The 26,815-nt window shown below is 64.0% G+C and overlaps 4 protein-coding genes across 13 annotated transcripts; 3 read left to right on the top strand and 1 right to left on the bottom strand.

Moving 5' to 3' along the window:
• Positions 1-1,219: 1,219 nt before the first annotated feature.
• On the top strand, positions 1,220-2,700 carry FOXH1 (forkhead box H1). The gene is made up of 3 exons (XM_068526199.1): positions 1,220-1,393; positions 1,688-1,792; positions 1,897-2,700. The coding sequence occupies exons 1-3, from the start codon at positions 1,220-1,222 to the stop codon at positions 2,698-2,700; spliced, it is 1,083 nt and encodes a 360-aa protein (XP_068382300.1).
• Positions 2,701-2,842: 142 nt separating this feature from the next.
• Positions 2,843-10,279, bottom strand: KIFC2 (kinesin family member C2). 2 transcript variants are annotated; one of them, XM_068526113.1, is made up of 18 exons: positions 9,882-10,279; positions 9,633-9,714; positions 9,300-9,451; positions 9,032-9,170; positions 8,769-8,893; positions 8,613-8,678; positions 8,396-8,524; positions 7,884-7,967; positions 7,655-7,769; positions 7,467-7,576; positions 6,969-7,077; positions 6,700-6,857; positions 4,916-5,020; positions 4,712-4,833; positions 4,492-4,615; positions 4,258-4,387; positions 3,916-4,172; positions 2,843-3,824 (listed from the first exon to the last, which is right to left on the bottom strand). In XM_068526113.1, exons 1-18 carry the CDS (start codon positions 10,047-10,049, stop codon positions 3,570-3,572), a joined length of 2,430 nt encoding a protein of 809 aa, XP_068382214.1. In that variant the 5' UTR covers positions 10,050-10,279; the 3' UTR covers positions 2,843-3,569. The 2 variants fall into 2 exon arrangements, with proteins under 2 accessions (XP_068382214.1, XP_068382215.1); XM_068526114.1 differs by having other exon boundaries at positions 9,951-10,279.
• Positions 10,280-10,977: 698 nt separating this feature from the next.
• TMEM276 (transmembrane protein 276) lies at positions 10,978-12,483 on the top strand. The gene is made up of 2 exons (XM_068526217.1): positions 10,978-11,534; positions 11,700-12,483. The coding sequence occupies exons 1-2, from the start codon at positions 11,442-11,444 to the stop codon at positions 12,183-12,185; spliced, it is 579 nt and encodes a 192-aa protein (XP_068382318.1). The 5' UTR covers positions 10,978-11,441; the 3' UTR covers positions 12,186-12,483.
• Positions 12,484-13,454: 971 nt separating this feature from the next.
• On the top strand, positions 13,455-26,059 carry ZFTRAF1 (zinc finger TRAF-type containing 1). Of its 9 annotated transcripts, XM_068526189.1 has the most exons (5): positions 16,520-17,417; positions 17,784-18,060; positions 22,642-22,880; positions 23,498-23,709; positions 25,288-26,059. In XM_068526189.1, exons 2-5 carry the CDS (start codon positions 17,920-17,922, stop codon positions 25,677-25,679), a joined length of 984 nt encoding a protein of 327 aa, XP_068382290.1. In that variant the 5' UTR covers positions 16,520-17,417; positions 17,784-17,919; the 3' UTR covers positions 25,680-26,059. The 9 variants fall into 9 exon arrangements, with proteins under 9 accessions (XP_068382297.1, XP_068382293.1, XP_068382294.1 ...); XM_068526196.1 differs by lacking the exons at positions 16,520-17,417; positions 17,784-18,060 and adding an exon at positions 13,455-13,476; XM_068526192.1 differs by lacking the exons at positions 16,520-17,417; positions 17,784-18,060; positions 25,288-26,059 and adding exons at positions 13,520-14,006; positions 24,117-24,903.
• Positions 26,060-26,815: the final 756 nt, after the last annotated feature.

Raw genomic sequence — 26,815 nt, 5'->3', positions numbered from 1 at the left:
GCTCTGGCCAGGGCTGAGCAAGGGGTGCTGGCCCTGCAGGCCTCCCCAGGCTCAGCCTCCCCTCTGTCTCCCAGAGTGCCCCTCCTCCATTCAGGCCTACCCCCTCCTGCCTGGGGAGCATCTCCCTCCTAGCCTAAGCCACAGGGCATTGGGGCTGCCTGGGAAGCCCTGTGTACCCAGACATAACACACCTGCCCTCACTCCTGCCCAGGGTGATGCCAAGTGGTTCTCGCAGGCTCCCCTGGGCAGGCACCATGACCCACAGGGCTGTGTTCTCAAGGCCTGGCCCCAAGCGGTAGCCAGTAAACACCTACGGCTAGAAAGCCTCTCCTTCCATGCACACCCACCCAGGGGCACTGCCTGAGTGCCCCAGAGGACCAAGTGGCGTCCTCCTCGGGGGACAACCTCCAGAGTATCTGGACCCAGAGGACCAGAAGAGGAGCAGAGAGGCAAACACACTTCCAGGAAGTTCTCTCAAGCCAGGGGGGTCCAGCTTACCCAGGACCAGTGAGGTGCACAGGGAATAATGAGGGACTATTATTATGGTCATCTCCCAGGACCCACTGTTGACCAGCACCAAGGAGGGAAGGAAAGTGACCTCCAGGGCCTGGGGAGCCTTCTGGGGCCATGCAGCAGCCTGTGGGAAAATCCCTTGAGTCAACTGTATCCCTCTTTTATTTCTGAGGTTTCCTCTAGGAAGCCCTCCCAGACCACCACCCAAGTCCTGCTAGCTGCTTGGCCTTGAACTCTGGGCAGGACCCACCCCTTCTTGGCGGCTCATCTTGGACCAATCACTCCCCCATCTGTTAAATGTGAACCTGAGATCTAGATGGGATAAAGTAACTGTGGGTCATAAGCCCCTTCCAAGGGCTTTTCCTTCCAGCTCTAGGGGGGGTGCCAAAGGCAGCCCAGGGGTGAGGGATGAGGCCTGGGTGGCCGCCTGCAGCCCCCACTGGAATCTTCCCTGCCCCTCCCTCCCAGATTAACCGAAACCTGCTAATTGTGGCTGCCCTCTGCACGCTCCCCTCCCCCACCGCGTATTTCTACCTCCCTTGGCCTCCCCTCCCCTCCCCCTTCCATCCGAATGATAAAGGGCTTGGCCCGCCAGCCCCCGCCTGGCCTCAGGCCCCAGCTCTTCCTCACCACACTACCACACTGCCCCAGTGCCCTGCGCCCACTACCCGGCCGGACCCCTGCCCACGTTGCCTGCTTCCTCTGCATGGGGCCCTGCAGCAACCCCCGCCTGGGGCTCCCCGGGGGGGAGTCGCCCTCCCAGCACCCCCAGAGGAGGAAGAAGAGATACCTGCGGCATGACAAGCCCCCCTACACCTACTTGGCCATGATCGCCCTGGTGATCCAGGCCGCACCCTCCCGCAGGCTGAAGCTGGCCCAGGTGAGAGGATCCCCGCCCGCTCTCCCTCACACTCCGTGATCGGACCTGTCCCCGGACGCGTCCTCCACCTGGCCCCTGCTCGGAGGCTCAGGCTCCGGCCTCCACCCCGACCTGGCCCTATCCAGCCATGCCAGTGGGGCCGGTCCCGGCCTGGGCACCCAGGGAGAGAGCTAAAGCACTCAGGCAGTCCCCTTCCCGGCGAGGGGGGCCACGCAGAGGCGAGGGGAGGGGCAGCGTGGCCCCCCGCCCACGCGCCCCGGCTCACGGCGCCCGCTGCCCGCCCGATGGTTTCAGATCATCCGTCAGGTCCAGGCCGTGTTCCCCTTCTTCAGGGACGATTACGAGGGCTGGAAAGACTCCATCCGCCACAACCTCTCCTCCAACCGATGCTTCCGCAAGGTGGGGCAGGGCGAGGGTCGGAGCCTTGGGGCGGGACGCGGGCGGAAATCCTGAGTATCCGGGGTCGTACAGCCCCACCCAAGCCTGCCCCCCTCCTCCACCAGGTGCCCAAAGATCCCGCGAAGCCCCAGGCCAAGGGCAACTTCTGGGCGGTCGACGTGAGCCTGATCCCAGCCGAGGCGCTGCGGCTGCAGAACACGGCCCTGTGCAGGCGCTGGCAGAGCAGGGGCGCGAGGGGAGCCTTCGCCAAGGACCTGGGCCCCTATGTGCTGCATGGCCGGCCCTACCGGCCGCCCAGTCCCCAGCCGCCACCCTGCGAGGGCTTCAGCATAAAGTCTCTGCTAGGGGACTCCGGGGAGGGGGCGCCGCCGAGCAGCCCAAGTCGGTCAGGCTCAGTTCGCATAGGGGAGGAAGAGGCACCCACTCCAGTCCCCCCCTCTGAGAGACCTCTGTGGCCTGTCTGCCCCCTCCCAGGGTCCCTGAGAGCAGAAGGGGAGACTTCCCAGGGGGGAAACAGCAGGCCCTCGCCCCTCTCCCCTGAACCCAGAGCCTGGCCCCTCCACTTACTGCAGGGTACCCCAGGCCCTGGGGGACTCCCTGGTGGAAGCCACAGGGCCTCGCTTTGGGGGCAGCTACCTACCTCTTATTTGCCCATTTACACTCCCAACGTGGTGATGCCATTTGCCCCACTGCCACCCACCTCCTGCCCCCGGTGCCCCCCCTCAACCAGCACAGGCTATTGGGGGGTGGTCCCTGAAACCCATGGCCCCCCAAGGCTGCTCTGGGATCTAGACGCCCTATTCCAGGGGGTGCCACCCAACAAAAGCATCTATGATGCGTGGGTTAGCCACCCCCGAGACCTGGCTGCCCCTACCCCAGGCTGGCTACTCTCCTGGTACAGCCTGTGAGGCTCCCAGGGCAGGGGCTGCTTTCCTCTCCCACCCTCTCCTGCCACCCTTAGGCCTGTTGAGGGGAAACCAAGGTATGTGTGGCTCCACCTTGAGACACGAGGTACCAGCCGTGCTGAGAGTCCGCGTGTTTATTGGACACTCCAGAAGAGCTGTGGCCCAGCTGGGCACCACCGCAGCCCTGATGGTCAGTCATGCCTCTCTTACCCCGAGAGGCAAGGCTGAAAGGAGCAGGGCCCTGCTTGAAGTAGCCCTTCCTGTCCCCTTCCTGGTCCCACCTTCTCCAGCCCTCTGTCCATCTATCCATCCATCCATCCATCCATCACCATCTGTCACTTCCCCTCCCTGGCTCCGGGCTGGGGGAGGGAAAACCTAATGACCGCCCCAGCCGCTCCATCCCTAAGTCCTGTCCCCCCTCCACTGTTGCCTGGCAAGGAGGTAGCACCTTTGGGGGGAGGGGACGGAGAATGGAGACCCTACCTGGTTTTGGTGGTGGTAGTGGGGAAGATAACAGTAAAGGAACAAACGACATTTTAATGCAAGTCTGATGTTTGGTGATGGGGTAGTGAGTCTGGTGGCCACTTGGCCAGGGTCTGCCTCCGCGGCTCTGGGATCCCCTGCTGTGCGCCGCACGATAACAGCAGATGGTGATAAGCAAAGGGCTAAGGGCCTGGGCTGGGGCGGGGCGGGGGTGGGGGGTGGGGGTGGGGGTGGTGATCATTACCCCAGGCGGAACACTCCTGGGGGCTGGAGAGAAAGGGGTGGAGTCTGGGGGTCAGCAGGCCCCCAGAGATCAAGGAGATCGTGGGGGGAATAGGGACTTTGCTGCCTCTGCCAGCAGAGACGCGACCCAGACTCCTTGGGTAGAACTACGAAGGCAGGTCCTCCGGCGGTGCCAGGGCCGAGCTGGAGCCGCTGTCCAGGCCGGGGCTTGGAGGGCTGCCGGGCGAGGGCGTGGCGGTGCAGGGGGTCCCAGAGAGTGGTGTGTCGGTGCTCAGGGAAGAGGGCGTCCCGGAGCGCGGGGCCCTGCGGGGCCTAGCAGGCCCCAGCTCCACTCGCCCCACTCGCTCGGCGAACTTGAGCGAGCACACGGTCTCGCCGAGATCCTCGGGCCGCGTGGAGACCTGCGGGGAGCGGCGCTGGTGGGCGGGCCCGGGTGGGCGGCGCCTGGCATGCAAACAACCCTCCCGCGGGGCCGCGGCCGCCTGGCCCCACCTGCAGCAGCAGCACAGCGGTGGCGCCGGGGCCCAGTGCGGGCTGTAGCAGGCGCGTGAGCTGCGAGTCGCGGAAGGGCACGTGTGGCCGGCGGGCCCGCAGTGCGGCCATCACTCCTCCCAGCGCCAGCAGCGATCGGTTGATGGTCCGAGCCTCCCGCAGACGCTGAGCGCCGTCCCGGTCTTCATGCGACGTGCCGGCCGCCCCTGCCTTCCAGGCGCGCTCGGACCCTGCCAGGTCCACTAGGTGCAGCGTGCCTGCAGAGGCGAGAGAGCCCGGCGTGGAGGGAGGCCCGGTCTCGGGTGCAGCGAAGCCCCCCGCAGGACTCAGACGCCGAGATACCTGCGGTGCCGGGACCGCTTGATGGGGACGCCGTGCGCAGCGTCAGCGTGACCAGCGCGTGCGAACGAGAGCTGTGCTGGTTCATGGCTGTGGCGGCGGTGGCCCGGTTGCTCCTCCCCAGGTTCAGCATCTGGAGGACGGAGGACAGGGCTGGCCTGCTGCGGCGTCCGCGGCCCAGGTGGGAGTACAGGGCGGGGGCTTGGAGGACTGCGCAGCCCCACCGAGCAGCCTCACCTGGTGCAACGACTCCAGATTGGGCACGTCCCAGTGGGTGAGGCCAGCCACCTGGATCCCCCCCTCGCCTGCTGGGCCCTGCCTCACTGCCAGGCGCTGGGGAGGCCCTGGGGCTAGGAGGTCCCTGGCGAAAAAGGGGAGGGCTCTGTTGGGGGTTCTGGGGGGCGGAGCCAGAAGTTGGGGCCCGGGGCGGGGAGGAGGCACCGTTTGCGGCCCTGACCTGACAGCCTCGTTGTAGATCTCCACCATGCTGAGGGTCACGTGGTGCTGTCCCCCTGTTCCCATCTCCCGGAACAGTGACTGCAGCGCCCTAGGAGCTATGCCAGGGTCCTCAGGCGGGCCCTGGGGACAGGGTGTGGTGCCTCATCGGGCTCACATCCCAGCCCCTGGCCCCAGGAGCCACCCAGACTGCCCCCTTTCCCACCTCCATGCTGTAGGTCTTTCCCGTCCCTGTCTGACCGTAGGTGAAAATGCAGACACTGTAGCCTCCGAGGCAGGACAGCACAGCCGACTCCAGCTCCCTGAAGACCTAGGGGTAGGAGGGGTTGGGAGGGGCCCTAAGCCCCAGGACCTGGGGCAAGGTGTGAACAAAACTTGATTCCCCTGGAAGGAGGCTGGCTCTAGGGGAGCACAGTGGAAGAGGGGATCTCCCAACAGACAGGTGAGGCTCCCTGGAGAAGGTGGCATTTGCCAGAATTTGCCAGGCAAAGAAGGGAAGGGACGTGACAGGTAGGAGGAACAGGCGATGCAGAGTATTGGAATCCTGACGATTGACTGCTTGGAAGGCTGGGGGTGTAGCAGTCAAGAGCCCAGACCCTGGGCTTCATGGCCAAGTTCAAACCCTGGGTGTGACTGGAGGCAAGTCACTCATCTTGCCCTCTGTGAGATGAGGACTGTAGTGGCACCTGTTGTGAGGATTAAGTGAGAATGTGGACCAAGAGGACTAGTGCAGCACTTGGCACGTGAAAGATGAACCCAGAGAGTCCCATGTGTGGAGGTTGGTGGGCAACCAGGATCCTGGAAGTCAGGCCCTGGGAGGGTACAGAGAGGCAGGTGAAGGGGAGATGGAGCTGGGACTTGCGTCCTGTTGGCAGCTGGACACCAGCAGCAGCCTCTTGAGCAATGACACAGTCGGCCAGCTTTTGTGCCCAGAACGTGGCAGGTAACTACTGGGCTGTCAGATCTGTTTGAAATTTTGGTTGCCAGCTACGAGGGCAGAGTCCAGAATTGCCAGTGAGGTTGCTAAGACTCCATGACTAAAAAGGAGCATTGGGGGCGCTATTGCAGACAGAGATAAGGAATACAGGTGAGGGAGCCCAGTGACAGGATCCTTTAGCTCTTTCAGGCAGAATTGGAGGACCCTGTCTAGGAAGGCTACCCAGAAGGCAGTAGACAAGGGACCCCTGTTCAGGGCTGCAGTTGGGATGGAGACTGAAGACAGGGTGGGGGTGGTATGGGGGGTAAATAGAGGTAGGTGGAAAACAGCTGCAGTGCCCCAAAAAGTGGGGGAGGGAGTACCTGCCAGGCACTCTCATCACAGTCTGTCCCCGTGAGGCCAGCACAGGTCTGGGTCTCTGAAAGCTCTGCCCCTCGCCTCACCCCCTCCCAGCTCTCAGCCTTGTTTCCTGAGCTCTAGTTGCAAGTTGGTGTGCAGTGAAGATAGTGTGCGGGAAACAAGACAGCGGGGGGCTGGGGTTAGAAGCTCACCTGTGCCCCCCACTCCCCTTGGCCACAAAGCAAGGAGAGCTACCCACCCTCAGAGCTGACCATCTCTGGACCCTGGGCCAGGGGAGTGGGCAGCCAGTGAAGCCTGCGGGAAGGAGGTCACAGTACTGACCTCACAACAACAACAGCACCCCAGCCATGCTCCACAGCCCCCTGAGTAACCATCACCTCAAACATGTTCATTTTCCTTCGTTTCCTGGCACAAAGTTACTTTTGAAAATGTTAATCTTCCTGTTTAAGCCATAAAGTCTGTCTCCCCCAGCCTGTAGAGTTTGGTGGGGGGATGCAAAGCGGAAACCCTGGAAAGAAAGTAGGTGCCCAGCTAGAATACCAGTCCTGCCTCCCAGACCCTCCGGCTCCCTTCCCTTCCCTGCTGGAGTCCAGCCGCCCTCTCTCCTGGGAGGGCAGACAGACAGGGAGCCTTCTCTGGTCTCCAGGGAACTCTGAGCGACAGGCGACACAGGTGACAGGGTGGAGCATCACCTCCTCCTGGCTGGCGTGTGGAGGGAAGACCCAGTCCAGGCGGAAGCGACGCTGGTGCCCTCGATAGCAGGTGGTGACAGTGCCACCCGGGCCGGGCTCTAAGCTCACCAAGCTGGAGGGTGTCCCTGGCCTCAGCCGACAGAGCACACGGATGTTTCCTGGGGTGGAGATCAGGTCAGGGGGCTGCCTCCCAGGATCCTGAAGCGTGGAAAGCCTCCACGTCCCCCACCTCTGCCGCCCCAGCCCTTTGCTCCCCAAGCCTGCCATACCCTTGAGCTCCAGCGGCCGCCCTGGGCATCCAGTTGGGGGCTCCTGCTGTGCCTCCAGGAGCTGAGTCCCAGCCCCACCCGCTGACAGTGCCCCCAGGGCCCACGATACCTGGGGGCACAGAGAGGTGAGGAAGGGGAAGGCAGTGGGAAGAGAGCAAGGGACGGGGTGCTGAGGGCAATATCCACCACGTGGCCCCCAGCTGTGGGGATCCACAACTTTCAGTGGCTTCAGACCCTTGGGACATCGTTCAGTGGGCCTGGGATGGAGCTCAGGGACCCGAGGAGAACCGTGGGCTTCCTGGCAATCCTGTGAGGGATTCACCGTCACCCCAGTTTGCACAGAACACAGTTGTTCTGGTTCCAGAACCTAAGATTTGCAGTAGATGAGACAAGACCCTGGGACTGGAAAGGAAGGGAGAGCAGGAGTTCCCCAAGGGAAGGCCAGTGACGAGGCTGCACAGAGAACAAGTGCAAGGGAGGCGAGCGAGGGGTCCTGACCTGGCCCCGGGCTTCGCTCAGCGAACCCTGGCAGCTCTGGGTAAAGGTGCTGACCAGTCCTCGGAGGTCCCCACAGCCCTGACGCAAGCTGGCCATGCGAGCACGGAGTCCTGGGGGCAGGAAGGCTGTTGTGAGGGAAAGCCCAGACCCCACAGCCTTCCCATGAGCTCCGGAGCCCCAGCCCTCACCTGCCAGCTGCGCGCGCATCTGCTGCAGCTCCCTCCTGCAGTTCTGCTCCGTCTCCTGCTGGAGCTGCCGGAGGGCCCCCCGGAGGCCCTGCAGCTGCGCCTCCTGCACCCCTAGCTGCCCCACCCAACCCCAGCCCTGTCACTGAGGAAACAGGCACTTACCAGGCTCTGCCTCAGACACCCCCTGCCCAGAGCCCCAGACTTCCCGGCCCCTGGGCCCAGAGCCCACCTGGACTCGGAGAGCTTCCGTGGTGTCCTGGGCCTCTTGAAGCCGGCCCCGGAGCTCCAGCAGTGCCTCTGCCTCCTCCTGCTCCTGCAAGGGGAGTGGCGGCCAGCTGAACTATGGAGCCAGGAGGAAACTCAGGGAGGGGCACTCCAGCTGCCCCATTTTACAGATGAGAAAGTCAAGTCGACAGGGGTTCACAAAGCTGGTCACACATCCATGCCTCCCAATTCCATGCAGGGCTCCTTTCCCCAAGTCTCTCTGCTCTCCTGGAGTCAGTCACTGGGAGAAACCATGGACTGAAAAGAGGGGATTCTCCCATGAGCATCAGTCTCCTTGACGGGGTTACCATGCATTTGCCGCCCACAGTCCGGGCCTCAGGTCTGAAGGGTCAGAGGGGGCTCCCTGCCTCTGCTCCAGCGAGCACAAGGTCCTGAGGAAGCCCAGGCAGTGTTGCTAGAGACCAGGGTGCAGGAGCCCCGGGCTGCAGGGACGGTAGCAGCTAAGGAGCAGGATACCTGCGGGGCCCTGTTGGGGGGGGCGGGGCCCCAGTGCAGCAGGAGGTCCCGAGTAAGGCTCAGGCTCTGTTTCAGGGCCTTGTTTTCCAGAGTCAGATGCTGAACCCTTTTCTCCGAGTCTGTCGCCCCCTGGGAGAGAAAGAAGCACTCAAAACTCACCTGGAGGCTGAGACCCTCTCATGTCCCCCTTGTCCAGCCCCCACCCCAGCAGCCTCACCACTCCCACACGCAGCTGGCCCAGCTCCTTCTCCTGCAGTTCCAGCTGCTGCTTCAGCTCCTCCAGCTGGAAAGGAGAAAAGAGCACCAGGTGGAACGCCTCCTTCCAAGCCCCTCCCAGACCCCCCACCCCCCCACTGCCTCCTGGGCCCCTCACCTGTCCAAGGATGAGCTGTTCCAGCCGCTGCCAAGCCCTCTGGTCCTCCTCTAACTGAGGAGGCTGCTGCCCCTGGGCCTCACCCCTTGGTGAAACGGAAGGGCTTTCTTCTTGGGATGGGGATCCTGGGGTGGGGTGGACCCAGTTAGGACAGAAGAACTCTCTGGCCTGAAGGAAGGGACACCTCACATCTGGCTGCTAGGGTTCTGGTGGGCGTCACTCCCTGAACAAACTCCCTCTTCAACTCACTACTCCTTACGCACCAGCAGGAGTGGGGGGCTGCACCCCTGAGGCTGGCTGCGTCGCCTGGGGCAGGACCTGCCTCCCCCTGGGGCTCCGAATCCATGCCAGGAGGGCCAAGAGCTGACCGGTCACCGTCAACAGTGGGGGAACATCACCAGGCTGGGAAAGAAATAGAAATCAAAGTGGAAAAGGATGGGGGCCGGGTGGAGAGGATACAGGGGTATGGATGGAAATCAGTAGACCTGAAAACACAGAACAGGTGGCTGTAGAAATCTCAACTCTGCTTACCTTGCTCAGGTCGGCAGAATTCCCGAAGCTCTCTTCCGCCCCCAGCTGGACTGAGAGGAACTCCGCAAGACGCAAGAGAGCCTCTTCCAGTGAGACCTCGGCCGGACGGCCCTCCGCTGCCCCTCCCGGCCCATCCTCGGACTCCGAGCAGCCTGCGAGGGAGTGGGACGGGTAAGCATGCTGGGTCACGTGTCGGATGCTAGGCCACTAGCCGGCACCTGCCAGCTCCCTCCCTTCCAATGAGGGCACGAGCACCCCCTGCATCTCTCGGACGGCGGCGCTCCCTCGTTGCCCCGAGAGACGCAGCACTCCCGATGCACCAACAGTACCTACCGACCAGGCCGGTCAGCTCGGTCCACAGCTCTGCGGTGGGCTGGTCGGGGCGGCGGCGACCCCCGGGCTCGCAGCAGGCACTCTAGGGAGGGAGCGGGGGGGAGCCCCTGAGGCGAGGCCAGGCAGCCCATGGGGCTCCCTGCCTCCGAGAACTGAGCCCGAGGGGTTGGAGCCGGGCTCTCAGCTTCCAACACCAGAGACGGGGTCCTCGGCACGGCCCCTCCCCCGCGTCAGCGCCCCGGGACCTACGCAGCGCCGGCCTGCAAAACCGTTCTCCGGAAGGGGGTCGCCGGTCGAGCTGCGCCCGCCCCCGCTCACCTGGGCGGGGTTCCCAGGGTCGGCGGCCGCCGCGGCCCCGCCATCCCTGCGAAAGAGGCTGTAGAAGATGTAGATGAGCAGCGAGTAGAAGGCGTACATGAGAGCGCGGGGCGGCAGAGGGCCCCGCTTCGCGCCGCCCCGCGTCCCCGCGCCCCAACTCCGCGCCCGCCCGCTGCAGAGCCCGTGCGCATGCTCTGGCGGCCGCCCCCTCGGCACGGCCCCACACCTCCTCTTCCAGAATCCCTACGGGTCCTCTGCGAAGGACCCCCGCGCGGCTGTACCCCCTCAGAGCCTTCTGCCCTGAGATGTCTAACCTTTTCTTCCCTCAAGCCCCTTTCTCGGCCCCTCCCCTCACCGCCGCTTCCACCAAGCGCTCCCCTCTCCGGCCCTCCCCTCCCGCCCCTTCCTCCGACCCCTCCCCTCCACCTCCTTCTCGGCCCCTTCCTCCAACGCCTCCCCGCACCGCCCCTCCCCTCCCCTCAATGCCCTTCCCCTCCCCGCCCCTTCACCGGCCCCGCCCCCTCCTCAACCCCTCTCCTTAACGCCCCTTCCTCCAACTCCGCCCTACGTCCTTCTCGGCCCCTTCTTCCAACCCCTCCCCTCAATGCCCCTCTCCTCACAGCACCTTCCCCCAATCCCTCTCCCCCTCCCCGACCCCTCCCTCACCACTCCTTCCTCAGACCCTCCCCTAGAAGCCCCTCCTCTCTCCACCCTTTCCTCGGCCCTTCCCCTCATCGCCCCTTCCTCCAACCCCGCCCCGCCCCGCCCCTTCCTCCGACCCCACCTCTCACTGCCCCTCCCCTCATGGCTCCTTCCTCGAGCCCCTTCCCTCCCCCCAAACCAGCGGGCGTGTGCGTCCATTACCAAGCAGAGACCCCCTCCTCCTAGCCCCGCCCACTCTTACAACCCAGTCTTGCTCTCCTCCACGCCTACGACGCCCCGGCCCCGCCCCCCCCCCCCCCCGGCCGCTCTAGCCTCCGCTCCTCTCGTTGGTTGGCGCGGGACCGTCGCACACCCGGCGCGGGAGGCGGAGCGGCAGCCAGAGGGCGGCGCGGTGGGCTGATTTGGGTCTCTCGCTCGCCGCTGCGCCGGGGTCGCGCAGCTCAGCCGTCTCTGAGTGCCTGCGCCGTCGCTCTTTCCGGGCCGGGTTCCGAGGACGGCGCCTCCCCGAGCGCAGGGCCCTGCGCCCCTCTCCCCCAGGCCCTGCGCCGACTTGGGTTCCAGGACGCCAGAGCTAACGCCCACCCAGTCCAGGCCCCGCACCGTCTTTTCCCGGCGGATTTAGGTTCTTCTTCCCCAACGTTGTGTCCAGTGGCCTCAGGGCTCCTGCGAGTTTCGGATGAGCCCATAACAATATTTAGAAATGGGGTTCTGGAATCTGGGAATTCTGGAGAGACACCCCTAGGGCCCCCTGTCGCCGGCTTCTACGTTCTTCTCCAAAGTTGAGGATCCCTTTCCCGTTCCCTCAAACTCACTACCGCCCGAGGTGTCATGGCCCCCAGGCCAGGGCGCGAGTGGAGCTCCGCCCTGTCCCACCTGGCGCTGGGATCAGTGTCTCTGCATGCAGCCCTGAGCACTGCCCAGGTGAGTACACTGGGGCCGGGCAGGGGCGTAGCCCACTCCCAAATCCCTAGAGGGTGGTGGGAGGTAAGTGTGGGGGCCCGACTTCTGTGAGACCTTCAGACCCTTCCCTGTTTAAAGGGAGGTCCTGGCCTCTTTTTCCCACATCTCCCTTCCCTGTGTTGACAGGCAAATCGAGGGGCCGCTGCTGGCTTCCTGCTCCAGGCCCTGGCTGCTGCCACCATGCTGGCCCCAGGGCTGGGCACAGATGAAGACTGTCTTGCTGGAGCCTGGGTGGCCACTGTCATTGGCCTGCCTCTCCTGGCCTTCGATTTCCACTGGGTGAATGGGGACTGCTCTTCCGCCAACCTGCTCCTGGGAGGAGGCATGGTGCTGGCAGTGGCTGGTGAGCACCTTGGTGCTGAGGGCCGCTCTGTGGCTGGGCAGGCAGTGGTGCTGGTGGTCGCAGTGACCATCCTCATTGTGGCTGTTTTCACGACCAACACTTATGGAATGTGGGGGGGGGTGATGCTCGGCGCCGCAGGCCTCCTGAGCCGGCTGGAGGAGGACAGACTGCTGCTGCTGCCGAAGGAGGACGTCTGTCGCTGGGCCCTGGCCGGAGGCAGCTGGGCCTACCACCGGGCCCTGCACACACAGCGCCTGCAGTGGGGGTGATGGTTGGGGATGGCAAGGCGAGGCTTCCGCCCTGGCTATCACCTTCCCCTCATAGGCCTGCTCCTAGGGCCTCCTCCTCTAGGGAGAGACTCTCCTTCCACCGAAGCCAGCTTGCGGCAGAGTGACTGGTCAGGGGGCAGAGTCTGGGCACTATCTCCTTCTCTAGCGCAGTGTGAGGACTTGCCTAGACCAAAATGAGGGGGACTGGGTCCCGGGCATGTTTTGGGGCCTGATTCTGGGCAGGCCATAGTTGTGGATCCAGAGAGAGGCTTGGTCTCCAATAAACCTTAGGGATTTAGCAGGAATATGGACTCTGCCTATTCTTGAGTCGGATTGAGAGGTCCTCCAGTGAGCTTTCTGAGGCTCCCAGGGCAGCAACTGGTTTCCCTGAGCAAAGGAAGGCAATGCGCTGGAACCAACCCTGGGGGCCTCACTCAACTTGGCCTGCCGGCACCTTTGTCAGGAGGGCCCCTGGACTGAGAAGATACAGGAGCCCTTGCTCTCCTGGAACACGGTGGAGTTCTGAATATCCTTGCAAGGTCTGGCTGGTGGCCCTATGGGGCAGTGACCTTAACCGGCCGCCGGCTGGTGTGGGGGCAGGGGAGGGCCGTACCACAGCTGTTCCCAGAAATGTACATCCCCTCCCAGGGCTGACTCGACCTCTACCCGTTTGCCCACCGGCCTGTGCGAGGCAAGTCCTGATTTCCTAAGACCCTCGCTTTCCTCAGCGGACCCCTCTTCAGCTCCCAACCCCAGGGTTATGAAACGGGATTGGGCAGAGCAGTGGGTTAGATTCCGGGTCCAGAGTCCTCCCTTGGGGAGTGCCTGCACTCGCGTCCTGTGGAAGCACATCTCTTCCCGCACAGGAGGGAGAGGTGGCCGGCAGTTTCTCGCTCCGGCCAGCCAAGCCAGAGCCCCGCGCACGCTAGCCTGGGTGTCCCGGGACAAAGGCGCAGGCACATCTGGACGTGGGGGTCCAAGGTTGCCCTCCGTTCCGGGGCACCCAAGGCGTGTGGTCGCGGGCCGGACTGGCCGGAAGCACCGCGCTCACCCCTGACGCCAGGACTGACTATTCGGGCCCCAAAGATCGCCCCTCAGCGGGTCGCCCGGGGCCCCGCCCACCTTATGCAGGGGCGGGCTCTCGCGCGCCCATTGGTTCTGGCCGTCGCGCTGTCTCCCCGAACGGCCCTCCCATTGGCCTCGCTCGGCTCACGTGATTGAGAGAACAAGGGGGCGTAGGCGGCGGCAGGGGGGAGCGCACAGGGAAAACAAAGATGGCGGCCGCGCCGGGGTCGGTGGCCGCGGCGGCTGCGGGGCGACGCGCGGGGCGAACCCACTGAGGCGGCGGCGCAGGGAGCGGGGCTGCGGGGTCCCGGCGGCAGCGGCGAGAGGGCGGAGGGAGTGCGCGGCGCCCCTAACCTCCAGCCGCGGGAGCGCGCCGGCACCCGCCCGCCGGGCCGGCCGGCCGCGATGTCCGGCGCCGAGGAGGCCGGCGGGGGCGGCCCGGCCGCGGGGCCTGCCGGTGCCGTGCCGGCCGGGGCCGGGGCCGGGGTCGGGGCCGGGGCCGGAGCGTCTGCGGGGCCGGCGGCGGCGCTGGGCGAGGCGGCGGGGCCCGGGGTCCCAGACGAGGCGGGCCTGGCCGGCGCCCGGCAGTTGCAGGAGGCGGCGGGCGACCCCGATGCGCCGCCCAAGAAGCGGCTACGGGCGGCCGAGACGGCCGAGGCGGCGGCGGCGGCGGGCAGCGGGAAGCTGGAGGAGCGGCTCTACTCGGTTCTGTGCTGCACGGTCTGCCTGGACCTGCCCAAGGCCTCCGTGTACCAGGTAGGGCCGCCGGCCAGACCCGGCTCGGCTCCAGCCCCGCCGCGGCCGGCCCCCCGGCACCGCGTCTCCTCGGAGGCCAGGCCAGAGCCCTGGGGCCCAGAGGTGGGACTCTGGCGCCTGTTCGGAAGCTCCTCATTCTCGTCCTCTGGGAACTTTCCTGTTTCCTGCTCTGAACCTCCTTTTTTTTCTCGTTGTGACTGCCCTTATTTCCTGATGGGAATCTCCTGTCTCCCACTTGGACGCCCCTTTTCTTTCCAGGTTCCCCTGTTGCCCCTTTCTCAGCACTCCTCAGCCCACCCTCAAGCTGACCCCAGAGAAAGCTGGCGACAGATGCCCGTGCTCCTCCCCACTTCTGAGCCTGCTTCGCGCAGCCCTGAGCTCCCTGGGCTCCGGGAGTCCCTGGTCTTTGCTCTTCCTCAAGTGTTTCTGCTCAGTTCTTTTGCAGACACACCCCCCCAAACCTGTTCTCCTGTTCATCCTGTATCCCTTTACCCTTTGCTGTGGAAGAATCCCCTTCCCTTGTCACTTCTTTTTGGGAAGAAAGTTGAGAAGGGAGGGGCTCATCTCTTTGCCTTCCCCCACCCCTTCCCGTCATTCCTGGTCCGGATGAACTGCCCACATCGAGCCCCACAGCCTGGGTCTCTTCTCCAGCCCCAGCCCCCGCCCCAGCCCAATCCAGTGCCTTCTGGACATGCTGTGCCTCAGGCTGGGCTCCTACCACATCCCACTTCACGACCACACCAGGCCTGGCTTCCTAGGCTACTGGTGCTCCAGGAGGTCTGTCCACTTCCCTTCTGTCTGAAGAGCCAGCCTGGTGGCTGGACTCAGAGTCCTCAACCCGCTCAGGGCTGCCAGAGAGGGTACTTAGCCCAGGGGTTCTCACTCGTGCACCCCGTAGCAGCAGGGTCACACTCTGGTCCCAGGGTCACTGCGCAGCGTTCTGCTTTCTCCATTGTGTGTCTCTCCACGTCAACCCCCATCTCTGATTACCCCCACACCCCCAGCCCCTTTGAGGAATGAAACAGGTACCCTGTCACCTTTGTTTGCATTTACAGGAGCTGGACATGGCCGATGGGGCCTCATCCCCCTGCTTACGCTCAGAGTGAGGGCCGTGGTGCGAGGGCCATTTCTGTAGTAAACAGTGCAGGCTAGTCTGAATTGCCATTTCCCCAGCCTCTGGATCTCCAGATCCTTCCTGCTCTGGCATGAGTTTGCTTTGGAGGATCCCAGTGTGCCTGGGTGATGGAGAGAGAAGAGGCATTGGTGGGGAAGTGGGTTGAGTTCCTTGGGGAGAGGACACTGGCTTTCAACCCACCCTCCTGGGCTTTCGGAAGCTCCTGGCCAGAGGCCCAAGCTCAGGAGCACCACAGGCCTCCTGGCCCAGTGCAAATTGGGGTAGCGCTTCTCATAACCGCCTCAGCCTTGGGGGTGCACCTCAGGACTTGTCCTTTCTCTGGCCTTTTTTGCTTGCCTACGACCTTTTGATCCTCCCAAAAGCACTCTTCCTTCCTTGGGCCTTGAGTGAGAGTCTAGGAAGCCAAGCCAATGGTGGGGGGGGGGGGTCCCAGGGGGATTAGAGGGTTCCTCATCTCTCCTCGTGTGAGTGGGCTGGAGATGGACCTGGCATGAAAACAGGCCATGTGGTGCCAGCTCTGGGTCCACTCAGCACAGAGAGCTGCATTTCTGCCTCTGGCCGGAGCCACTGGTGACTGGGCCTCTGAGCCTGGCTGCTTCAAACCGGCCCGCACCGTGCTGGGAGCTGAGCTCTGGGCCGGCAGGAGGCAGGTGGCTGAGCAGCTCCGATGGGGAATGAAGGCTCTGGGCCACCTGGCCTGTGGCCTTCCCCGTGGCCTAGTGGGCTCTGCTCAGTGGCTTCCCTGGGAACGGGCCCGCTGAGTGAGGAGAGCCCACCAGTGCTCAGCTGTGGGTTTTGGCACCAGCCCTCTGCCCCACCTTCATTCTCCCCAAGTGACACCCGGGCCTTGGCAGGGAGTTGATTCCCTCTCATCTCTAGAGGCTGGGAGAAAGCTTTAGAGCGTGTGATCAGTGGGAGAGCCCTTGGCCCTAGAAGGGTTGGCTGGAACCCTGCCACGGGTCAGAACTCGCTTTGGCTGCTGGAAGACCTGCCGTGTGATGGGGGCCCGTGGGGCATGGATGCACAGCCGTGCCCACCCTGGAGCCTGGGGTGTGAGGGGCCCGAGGGAAGGCTTCTTGGTGACTCCTTGCTGCGTGCAGTGGTCCGCATTACCCTCACAGCCACCCTGGATGGGGACATTTATTTGGGTGGGGGGGGGATCGAGATGGGCCTGGAGGCCCGCCCGATTGCCTGGTTGGCATCAGAGCTGGGTTTGCTCCCAGGATGATTTGGTCAAGGACAGCATAGGTTCCACATGTGCTGCCTTGAAATGAGGACGCAGAGCTCTACGTGTCCCTGGTTGGGGCCCACTGCTCGCCAACGCTTCTGGGCCTGGGCTCAGCCCCTCCACTTCTGCTGGCCTTCTTTGGTGAGTCACGTTGACGGGCTGTCTCTGGTGGACCTGCCTCAGGCATGTGGTATGTTTTGCTCTCTGTTCCTATAGGCAACGTTTTGTCTGACCCCACCAGGATACGTGGTTCGGGGCAAGCACCAGCAGTGCTACGCATCTGAGGGCTGTTTCAGATGGTACCCAGTTCTGGGGTGAGGAGAAGAGCCAGTGACCATGCTGAGCCCTGCATGCTGTGCCTGGCACTGGGGCAGCAGGGGCGTCTCCATGGGCCTCAGGATGTGGCTGGGTGCGCAGTAACTCGAGAGCTTGCTCTCCGGCCAGCAGCCCCTACCTCCGTGCTTCTGGGGAAGCCTGGGTGGTGGTGAGAGCAGACACGGGCTGCACGGTTAGGCTTGGTCACCTGCTCCCTGATCTGAGCCCCACAGTGTCGGCTCCGCCATGGGTCCAGTACATCACACCACCTGGGTTGGGATTCTTGCTCTGGTGTCAGACCAGGGCACTCATGCAAATGGTTCTCACCGTGACCTGCGTTAGGTCAGGTCAGGTCAGGGCTGCAGCTGGTGCGGCAGGTGCTGGCTTTGATGTTCTCCGTGTGGGTGTTAGGTGTATTCTTGGTGACTGGCCTGACAAGGTGTGCAGCTGCCTTCCAGGGTCCTGGGTGGGCACGGCAGCGGGCAACCAGGTAGGGGTAGGAGGGCCGGGGATGCAGCAGTGACGTGCACATAGGAGCTCTGTGTTGGAGCCGGCAACGGGCAGCTGTGCTGGCACCTGCTCTGAATGCAGCCCTGTGGCCCCAGGGCGACGTGACCTGGGTCGTCTGCCTTCTTTGGGGGAAACACAGGCTCAGTGGGTGGTGCCTGGATCGTTGCAGCCACAGCCTGATCCCTGACCCCACCTGGGACTCTCCTCCAGCCCTTCACACAAGGTAGGCCTGGCCCTGACCCCGCTAATGTCAGCTGAGGCCCTGAGCCTCAGACCAACATCTGGAGGGAGGGACCGCAGAGCTCTCCCACCCCAACTTGGTTCTCAACCAGGAAAGCTCCTGTGACCCCCACTGGGGTGGAGGAGTAGTCAGGGGGCCTTTGTCACGGTATGTGGCACCAACTGGCCTTCTGGCCCCTTTGCCCACTGCTCCCGCCTCAGACTTGAGCCCCGCCCCTTCAGCCCATTGCTCTCATGCCCCTGCTGCCGGGGTGCCCTCTCCCGTCCCTGCCCCTGCCCACTCCTGCTCCTCGTGGGCCCCACTGAGGCAGCACCCCTGCACCGAGGTCGTCTTCTCTCCCTGCTACAGGATGCCTGTCCCACCCCACCGGCCTGGGCACTTGACGCCGTCTGTCCTGTGGGAGGATTGAGGGTGTCCTGCTGCGCTTCCTGTGCCCGCCAGGACTCGGCTCAGCCCACTTGGCTTGGTTACCTCGTTGGCAGCCATGTGGGTAAAAGGCCCGGGAAGCAGGGGTGGCTCCATCTCTGCCTGTGTCCTGGCCAATGTGGGTACCCGCCTTGGGGAGCTTCCAAGTGCGCCGTCGTGGCATCTGTCGACCTGCCTGGTGCTGCAGACTCTGTTCAAGGTGATGTTTAAGGAATCTCTAATGGGGCTGCCCACCCACATGGCCTGGGATCCTCTTCCCCAGCTCCAAAACTATGGCTGGCTCATGCTTTGAAAATATGTCTGCATAGCTATCCAAGACAAGGGCAGAGGGAAGAGCAAGTTTCTGGACTCTGACGAGATGAGAAATTGTGCTCTTTGTAGTGGTTGTTTGCCATTTGAGTTACCTTTTGATCCAGGCAGCACTTGGGTTCTGAGCAAGAGCCTGACTGCAGGTTTGACTGATCCCCACCCAAGTCCCCGAGTCTCGGGGTGCTGTGACATCAGGAACTGCTGGCCCAAAACTTCAAACCCAAAACCTGGTGGAAGGTTGTAGCCCTGGCTTCCCCTGAGACAGTTGTGTGTCTCAGACCCTGCATGGTCCCTTCCAGGCCCCTTGATGAAAGAGGTCAAGGAAACCTCAGGCCGAGTGTGCAGGGGTGTGGGGTGCCGTGAGACCCTGCTGGGCCTGGTGAAGGGGGGCCTCCAGCTGGGCTGAGGGGCACTTTGGGGGTGGGTACCCTCCGCTGTGCTTTGGAGATTGGGCTGCTCACATGAGTCTGGGTGCTGAGCCTTCCTTTAGTGGTAAAGAGCGGAGTTTGGGGGGCACCCCAGGGTTTGAGGGGACTGTGGACTCCAGGCCTAAAAGGCCTGCTGATTGAGGACTTGGCCCCCAGAAGCTGGGGGGCATTTTCTAAGACCTGCTATTTTCCCAAGGCCCAGGGGCCAGGGCTCCTCCTCAAGAGTCCGGACGGTTCCTTCAGCTCCCCCAGGGGGAAGCTGGTTCAGATAGAGGCCCCGGCCTGCATGGCCTGGGTGCCCTGGGCAGGCAGGGGGAGGGGCTGCTGGGCGACATCCTGGGGGCAGGGACAAATGCCCACTTTTGGGCCATTGCAGAGGGGCTTGGGCTGGGGCACAACTTGGTGGGGTTGGGGAACCCAGGGGTGAGAGAGGGAGAGGGGGTTTTGTTGAAATCACAGGCTTGTGCCTGGAGTCCTTCCTGAGGCTTCCGGGCAGGGGCTGCATGAGGGGCTAGCTGGGTTCTGCTGGGTGATGAGTGTGGTGCCAGGCATTAGTTCTTTGGCCACTGTGTGTCGCACTGGTGGTTCTATCCTACCTCTTCAGTGCGTAATAAGGCCAGTCCTGTCCTCGTTGCCTTTTTTTTGGCTGCGCCATGTGGCCTGCGGAATCTTAGTTCCCCGACCAGGGATCGAACCCGTGCCCCCTGCAGTAGAAGCGCGGAGTCTTAACCACCGGACCGCCAGGGAAGTCCCCTTGTTGTCTTTTTTTTTTTTTTTTTTTTTTAATTTGGTTGGGCTGGGTCTTGGTTGTGGCAGGCGGGCTCCTTAGTTGTGGTTTGTGGGCTCCTTAGTTGCGGCTCGCCGGCTCCTTAGTTGAAGCACGTGGGCTCCTTAGTTGCGGCTCGCGGTCTCCTTTGCTGTGGCATGCGAACTCTTAGTTGCAGCATGCATGTGGGATCTAGTTCCCTGACCCAGGCTCCCTGCATTGGGAGCATGGAGTCTTATCCACTGTGTTATCAGGGAAGTACCTCCCCGCCCCTTGTTGTCTTTTGTGCCGGAGAAAATTGAGGCCCAGAGAAGGATGTGACCAGCCTCAGAGCATACTGCTGGTGACCTGTGGGGTCTGGCCAGCATCTGTCCTGGGAGGGCCTGGGAGGCCCTACAAGGTCCTGGGTCGTGGAGCCCCCTCCGTAGCCCTCCCTGTCTCTAGGGTCTTCCTGGCAGGTGGTGGGAAGGCAGCCCATCCTGGGCACTGCAGGAACTGCTCCTTGGAACTGCCCAAGCTCTCGGGGGCTTGGCCCTGGCACGTAGCGTGGGGCACTCCGACTGCCCTGGCTTGTGCTGTCTGTCAGAGGCTTGGCATATGGCCAACGCTGTGCTGAGCCCTCTGGGGCCCAGCTTCTGGATGGGCAAACTGGGGCAGGTACAGTCCAGCCCGACCACCGCAGAGGCCCTGGGCCAGGCCTGCGTGCAGAGTTAGGTCTCGCTCTGGAGGCTGAGGGGGAGCCTGGCTGGTGGGGAGGGCTCTGGAGCATGGTGATTGTCCTGCTGTGGACAGACTGCCTGGGCTGGGTAGGTGCCGGGGCCAAGGCTGGCCACCTGGTGTCCACCCAGAGAGCGCCCCTTGGGTGGCCGGTAAGGGACTAGCCACGTGTGGCCGTTGGCTTGCCCCTTGGCAGGCCGGCAGCACTTGGAGCGCCTTGCTGGTTAGCCGCGTTCCGATTCGGAGCTGAGCGGTTAGGGCTGCAGGGGCAGCGCCCCCGCCTCCCCAGAGCCCAACAGAGGGCAGGTGCCCTAGTACCTGAGCCATTGTTGGGTCTGGAGGCTCCGGGAGGGTGGGGTGGGGACTGGCCCTGGAGCCTGGGAACTCCTGCGGCCCCCAGGTTCTGAGGTGAGGCCTGCCGCGGGGCGCACAGGCCACCCCCTCCGCCCCAGAGCAGGGGGCTTCCAGGGCGGCGCTGGGAGCGAGCAGTCACACAGCCGGCAGCCTCGGGTCCCTCAGGAAGTCCCAGGACTCCATCCCGAGTCGCTCGCCTGCAGGCCCACGCCCTGGCTGGGCCACCGGAGACAGAGGAGAAGCCAGCTGGGTTGAGCCCAGCAGTGACTGTTGCTCTCTGCTGAGGCCCTCGGGCCCTGCCTTGGGGCATCTAGAACTAGAGCTGGCCACACAGAGTAGTGCGGGGTCCCCAGGCCTTCCTGGCTTCCTCACTGGGGTGCTAGGCAGCGGCTGGGACTTCAGCAAGCCCGGTGCTTCCTTGTCTGGCCTCACTTCCGGGGGCCCTGCAGCTTCTTCCTCCCGTGACTGAGTGGTCAGGTCGCCATGTACTGCTTCCTCTCTGCCTTCTAGAAGCCACAGCGATCCTCTCCCTGGGGCTGTGGCACGGTGAAGCCAGGCCCTCTTGGGCTCAGGCCCTTGGCGGGGCTTTGAGAACACGTGTGACCTGGGCTCTTGGTCTGAGCTTCCCACAGGGTGGCAGCAGCCTACGGTGCCGTGTCCCCCTACCCTCTCCTCCACTCATCGCGTCTCTGGCTTCTCCACTGACCCCGGGCGGTGGACGGGTCAGACTGCTTTTCCTCCCTGGCCGCTCTCGGGACCAGCCTCGCTCCACAACCCCCAGCCAGGCTGTGTGTCCAGAGAAGGCGCTGGCCGGCCCCTGCCAGCCCCCTCCTCGTCTCGCACATCTTAACTTCTGACCTGACTTAGAAATTGAGATTTGAGTGCAGCTGATCTAGGGTGTTTGTGTGGACCTGGATCCTGTGACTGAGGCCTTTGTCCCCGGCCCCCGCATCGGTCCTCAGCACATAGGTCCCATCGCTCACTGGACCCCAAGCATGACCCACAGGCGCTGAGAGCTCACTCAGCCTCTTGCAGCCCTCAGCTCAGGGTGCACGGACCCCTGGTGTTTACCGAGGACCCCATCGTGTGCAGGCGTGGCTTGGCAGTGGCCCTGTGAGTCCCTCTACCACACTGGATCCCAGTCGCAAAAGGGTCCTGGGCCCCAAGGAAGCCTGTGGAAGCACTGCCTGCCCACTTGCCCTCAGCTACTGGGCGTCTCCCAATGGAGATAGGTGCCCTCGGGTGAGGGGGCCCACACTCTCACCAGTGTTCCCCGGGCTCCAAGACTGCCGTGTCTGCCCTGGAGGACACAGCTTGTCTGCTCTTGCACCTCTGGTTCCCGTGTGGGCCTCTCCTCCCCCAACCCCGTGAGCCCCTGCAGGCCCAGGCCCATAGCCTGCCGTGTGTCTCAAGGGCACCAAGTGGGTGCTCAGGAGGTGTGTGGAGCCAGTGATGGAGCCGAGGTAGCTGAGCTGGCAGCCCACTGTTCACACGCCAGGACCCCCGGCAGGGAGGGGCAGGTCGCCGACGGCATCGTCTGCGCCTTGGATCCGCAGGCTCAGCCAGGGAGGGGCCTGGCTCCTAGGCCCAAAGCCAGCAACGCTCCTGCAGACGCACACTGCCCACGTGCCCTGTCCTGGGCCAAGTGGGCCTCCCCGCCCGCCACAGCTCTGTGCCACCGGCCCTTGGGAAGGTCCCCTCCAGGTAGCCAGCCCCACTGGGCGGGTGGCAGCTGCCTCCTCACCTGTGCAGGCCCAGGAGGCTGGAGTGGCGGGGCCAGGCTGAGGGTGCAGCTGCCTTGGCGTGGACAGCTGGCCGAGAGCCCGCGTTCCGTGGGCGTCCCTGAATCAGGCCCTGTGGTGGACTTTGGGGACAGTCTCCAGCCCCTGGATGGGAAAAGCCCCCGTGTGGCCCACCCAGTGCCCGCTGGCGGGCCACCACAGTGAAGAGCCCGAACCTCTGCTGCCAATGAGGGCCACCTCGAGACCCGCCCTCTCCATGGGGACCCTGCTGGCCGCGTGCACGGGGCTCCGGGAGGACAGCCTGGCCCTCCCTCAGGAGTGGGAGTGGCAGCCTGTGCTTGTCGGGCAGCAGCCTGCCCACGGCCCCTGCACCGCAGCCCCTGGGAGGGGCCGGCAGTGGGGCGGGCGCGCGCCTGCGCGGTCCTGCAGGTCCGTGAGCTTCATCTCCCTTTCCTTCTCCGCAGTGTACTAATGGTCACTTGATGTGCGCTGGCTGTTTTATCCACCTACTAGCAGATGCCCGGCTGAAGGAGGAGCAAGCCACGTGCCCCAACTGTCGTTGCGAGATCAGTAAGAGCCTCTGCTGCCGCAACCTGGCCGTGGAGAAGGCCGTGAGCGAGCTGCCCTCTGAGTGTGGCTTCTGCCTGTGCCAGTTCCCCCGCTCCCTCCTGGAGAGGCACCAGAAAGAGGAGTGCCAGGACAGGTAAGCACCTGGGCTGGCTGGCCTGCCTGCCGGGGGCTTGGCTCCACACACGCCGCCCGGCGGCGACCTCACAGGGCCGGGTCAGTGCAAAGCTGCTCAGGGCCCAGGCCATGGAGGGGGTGGGCGGGAGGCTCCACAGACTGGGGGGCTTAGATCTGCAACTAGAAGCGTCTGAATGTTACCCTGGCCCTCCAGGGTTCTTTGTGGCTGTGTGGTGCCTTCTTTCTTAGAGACTGTCCGTGGTGTCCCTGGGCCAGGAAAGTGTGGCCAGCACAGGGGCTCTGGGAGCGCAGCGTGATGGTGGCACTGGCACCCCAATCCCCCCTTCCAGGGGGCCAGGCTGCCGAGCCTCCCCTGGAGTGAAGCCACGCGGGGCCCAGGACCGTTGTGGAGAGAGGCCCCGTGGCAGTGGGTGTAGGGGGTATGCATACGCACAGCTCACACATGCCCTGCTCCTTCTCAGGCTCTCACGCACTCTGACCCCTTCCTGAGGGCCGGCATGTGGGGAATATGTCCTTCAGGGAGTGGTTTGTGTGAGCAGGGCTGGTTGGAGGCCCACTGGCACAGCCACCTTCTACGGGGCGCGGGTGTGACCGCAGTGCTCGCCTCCTCCCCAGGGTGACGCAGTGCAAGTACAAGCGTATCGGCTGCCCATGGCACGGCCCTTTCCACGAGCTGACAGTGCACGAGGCCGCGTGTGCCCACCCAACCAAGACGGGCAATGAGCTGATGGAGATCCTGGACGAGATGGACCAGAGCCACCGCAAGGAGATGCAGCTCTACAACAGCATCTTCAGCCTGCTCAGCTTCGAGAAGATCGGCTACACAGGTGAGGTGCCCTGCTGACCGCTGCATGCCACACAGGCTGGGGGTGGGGCCGGCGGCCGGGAGCCGGGGGAGCCATGGGGTCTGGGCAGTGGCACAGGCTGCACCAGATGGCCAGGCTCTGGACAAGCTCCTGGTGAATGGGAGGACATCTAAGGGAGAAGAGGGGCCGGGCAGGACCCTGGAGGCACCTGCACGGCTCTCACAGAGGCCCTTCCCACCTGTCCTCCCCACCCCGGCCCTGCTACCCCAGCAAAGTGGTGTCCTCACCGCGTGGGGCTGCACAACCTTGGGACAGTTGGGGTCTAACCGGAAGGTGGGTGTGTCTTGGCGGGGGGTCTGGGAGCTGAGGGCCTGCCCTGCGGAGCCAGGGGCAAGAAGAGCACTCGTCATGTCAGGTCCTACCTGCAGGCGGTTACTGCAATGGCCACGGGCTTCCTGAGGCCAGCGAGAAGATGGTCAGGGCCGGGGCTCCAGAACGAGCTGAGGGTGCCTGACTCAAGCTGCAGAGCTGGGAGTGGATGCCCAGGGATGGGCAGGCTGGACTGCACTCAGGCCCGCTGGATCTCCTGGGCTCTCCTGGCCACCGCCACTGCCTCTGGACACTCTGGGGAGCAGAAGTCAGGCCAGAGCCTGGTCTAGACACACACAATAGCAAGAAGCCCTTGCTGTCGCTGGAGCTGCTGGGGGTACTCTGGCCCTATACTGCCCGGCCCACGCCAGGCGGCTGGCCCAGAGCGCCGAGGGCAGTCACAGGCAGCCAGTCAGACCGTGCTGCCTGGACTGGACCTGGCTAGGTGTAGGCCTGTGGAGGCCCAGAAGGCCGAGGGCCGGGGTCTCAGCAGAAGAAGACCACGGCCGCTGGTTAGTCGTAGCCTCAGCTGCCCCGGTGGGCACTGTGTCACAAACAGTCCAGGCCAGGCCTGGAGAGTCTGGGTGGACCGAGGCGTCGTGACTGCAGCCGTGGCCGGGCAGGGAGGATTGGCCACCTCTGTGGAGGGACTCGCCAGCCGTGGGCCACGGGCTCTGCTGAGAGAACTGTGTGATGGCAGTCGCCCACTGACCGATGGGCCCTTCGGCCGGCCAGCAGAGCCCAGCACCAGCCACGCGATGGCACTCCGCCTCGAGGCCCAACACGCCAGCCCGGCCGCCGGCTTTTCCGGCAGCTCTGTATCGGAACCAATAAAGTACACTTGTTCACAGAACTGCATCCTGTCTGTGTGTCTGCTTACCCCGGCCCCCTGGGCGGGGCCTCTCCCTCTGCTGGGCCCTGGGGAAGGGTGAGGAGGGAGGCCTCACCTGACCTGGGGGTCAGGCGGGGCTGGCCGTTCACCTTTCGCAGCCTCTGGACTCCCTGCCGCTAACGCGTGTCACTTCTGTTCGTAGTTGTTTCCCCAAAGCTTGCGTGCGCCTCCGTTTGCCATAATTGCATTTGATTTGCCTTGTGACAAGTAGAGCCCGCTGTGTCCTGGTAAGTTGCCTTCCTCCCTGGCCGAGCCCGTGTCCTCGGCCGGCTGGGAAGGCGCTGCCCCTGGCCCTGCCTGCTCTGACCGCCGGCTCCCCGGCCTGTCTGTCTCCACAGAGGTCCAGTTCCGGCCGTACCGCACGGACGACTTCATCACGCGCCTGTACTATGAGACGCCGCGGTTCACGGTGCTGAACCAGACGTGGGTCCTGAAGGCGCGCGTGAACGACTCAGAGCGCAACCCCAACCTGTCGTGCAAGCGCACGCTGTCCTTCCAGCTCCTCCTCAAGAGCAAGGTAACGGCGCCCCTGGAGTGCTCTTTCCTGCTGCTCAAGGGCCCGTACGACGACGTGAAGATCAGTCCTGTCATCTACCACTTTGTCTTCACCAATGAGAGCAACGAGACGGACTACGTGCCGCTGCCCATCGTCGACTCCGTGGAGTGCAACAAGCTGCTGGCCGCCAAGAACATCAACCTGCGGCTCTTCCTGTTCCAGATACAGAAGTAGGCAGCCCCGAGGCACTGCCCACGCCTGCCCGGCAGCGGCTTCATGGCGCCATCGCCCATCTCAGCCAAGAAGGAAGAGGAACAGAAGCGAACACTGGGATGTCTGCATGCGTGTGCGAAGGCGGGAGCGCCCCCCTCGCCCTCTGCCCCACCTCCCCTGTCCCGGGCGCTGGAGGCCGGGCCACCGCAGAGGAGACGCTGCTCGGGGACCCAGGGGGCGCGGCGCAGCACAGCAGCCTGGCCCCGGCCCCTACCGCGCAGCGGGCCGCACGCCTGCTCTGGGCCGCACGTGGGGCTGCGCACGGCCCCTGGGCCGGGCTCGGGGGCGCTGACCTCAGACGGCATATTTGATTGCAATTAAAATGGCACCCTTGTTTCCTACTTTCTGTTTTGTTCGAGGGGAAGGCGTGGCTGTAATTGGACAGAATGGGGTCTTCGGTTTGGCCAAGGGTCAGAGCCCGCCCATCCCTGTGACTGCACCTTCACGTGCCCTGCCCCAGGAGAGACTTGGAGTCGCTGCCCCCTCTGTCACAGGCCTGGGCAGGGGAACGGGCGGGGTTGGGGCTCTCACTAGCTCCAGCACATCCCACCCCCAGCCGCTCCAGGGAGGCAGGACTTGGCCACCAGGGCTCAGCAGACGTTTTGGAATGCAGGGTGATTTTCTGTCTCTTCCCAGGGAAAAAATTAAACCCTTTACAGGCTCTTCTACAAGTTATGCAAATTGAGCAAGAGAGAATCTATCTTATGTAGTCAGCCTTAAGGACTCAGTGTCCCCAGGCTGTGAGGAGAGTCCTGGGGTCTGCCGGCGGTGAGCAGTCCTGGCTGTGTGAGGGTCTGAGTGGTCCAGCTGCCCCCATGCTGCTCTCAGGGACCAGCTGCTGGCCCTGCATCCAGGGCTCTGCATGGAAGTCAGCGCTGGGCAGTGTGGTTTCTCACCCGAGGAAGGTGGGCCCCCCGAGGTCCTGCAGTCCTGCCCCAGAGCTGCGGTGAGCGGGCCCAAGTGCAGGCCTCACAGGGGGAAGGAGCCCTGCCTGGGGATCCCGGGACCCTGGGACCTACTGGGAAAGGGAGAGCTCCGGCCCCTGCTTAGGAGACAAGGCTCTTCTGCAATAGTTTCTCGTTGCTTCAATACCAAAG

The sequence above is a fragment of the Eschrichtius robustus genome, chromosome 17, assembly GCF_028021215.1.
Source record: "Eschrichtius robustus isolate mEscRob2 chromosome 17, mEscRob2.pri, whole genome shotgun sequence".
NCBI classification, from domain to species: domain Eukaryota; kingdom Metazoa; phylum Chordata; class Mammalia; order Artiodactyla; family Eschrichtiidae; genus Eschrichtius; species Eschrichtius robustus.
The sequence above is the reverse complement of the archived record's forward strand: the minus strand, read 5'-3'. Positions and strand labels throughout refer to the sequence as shown.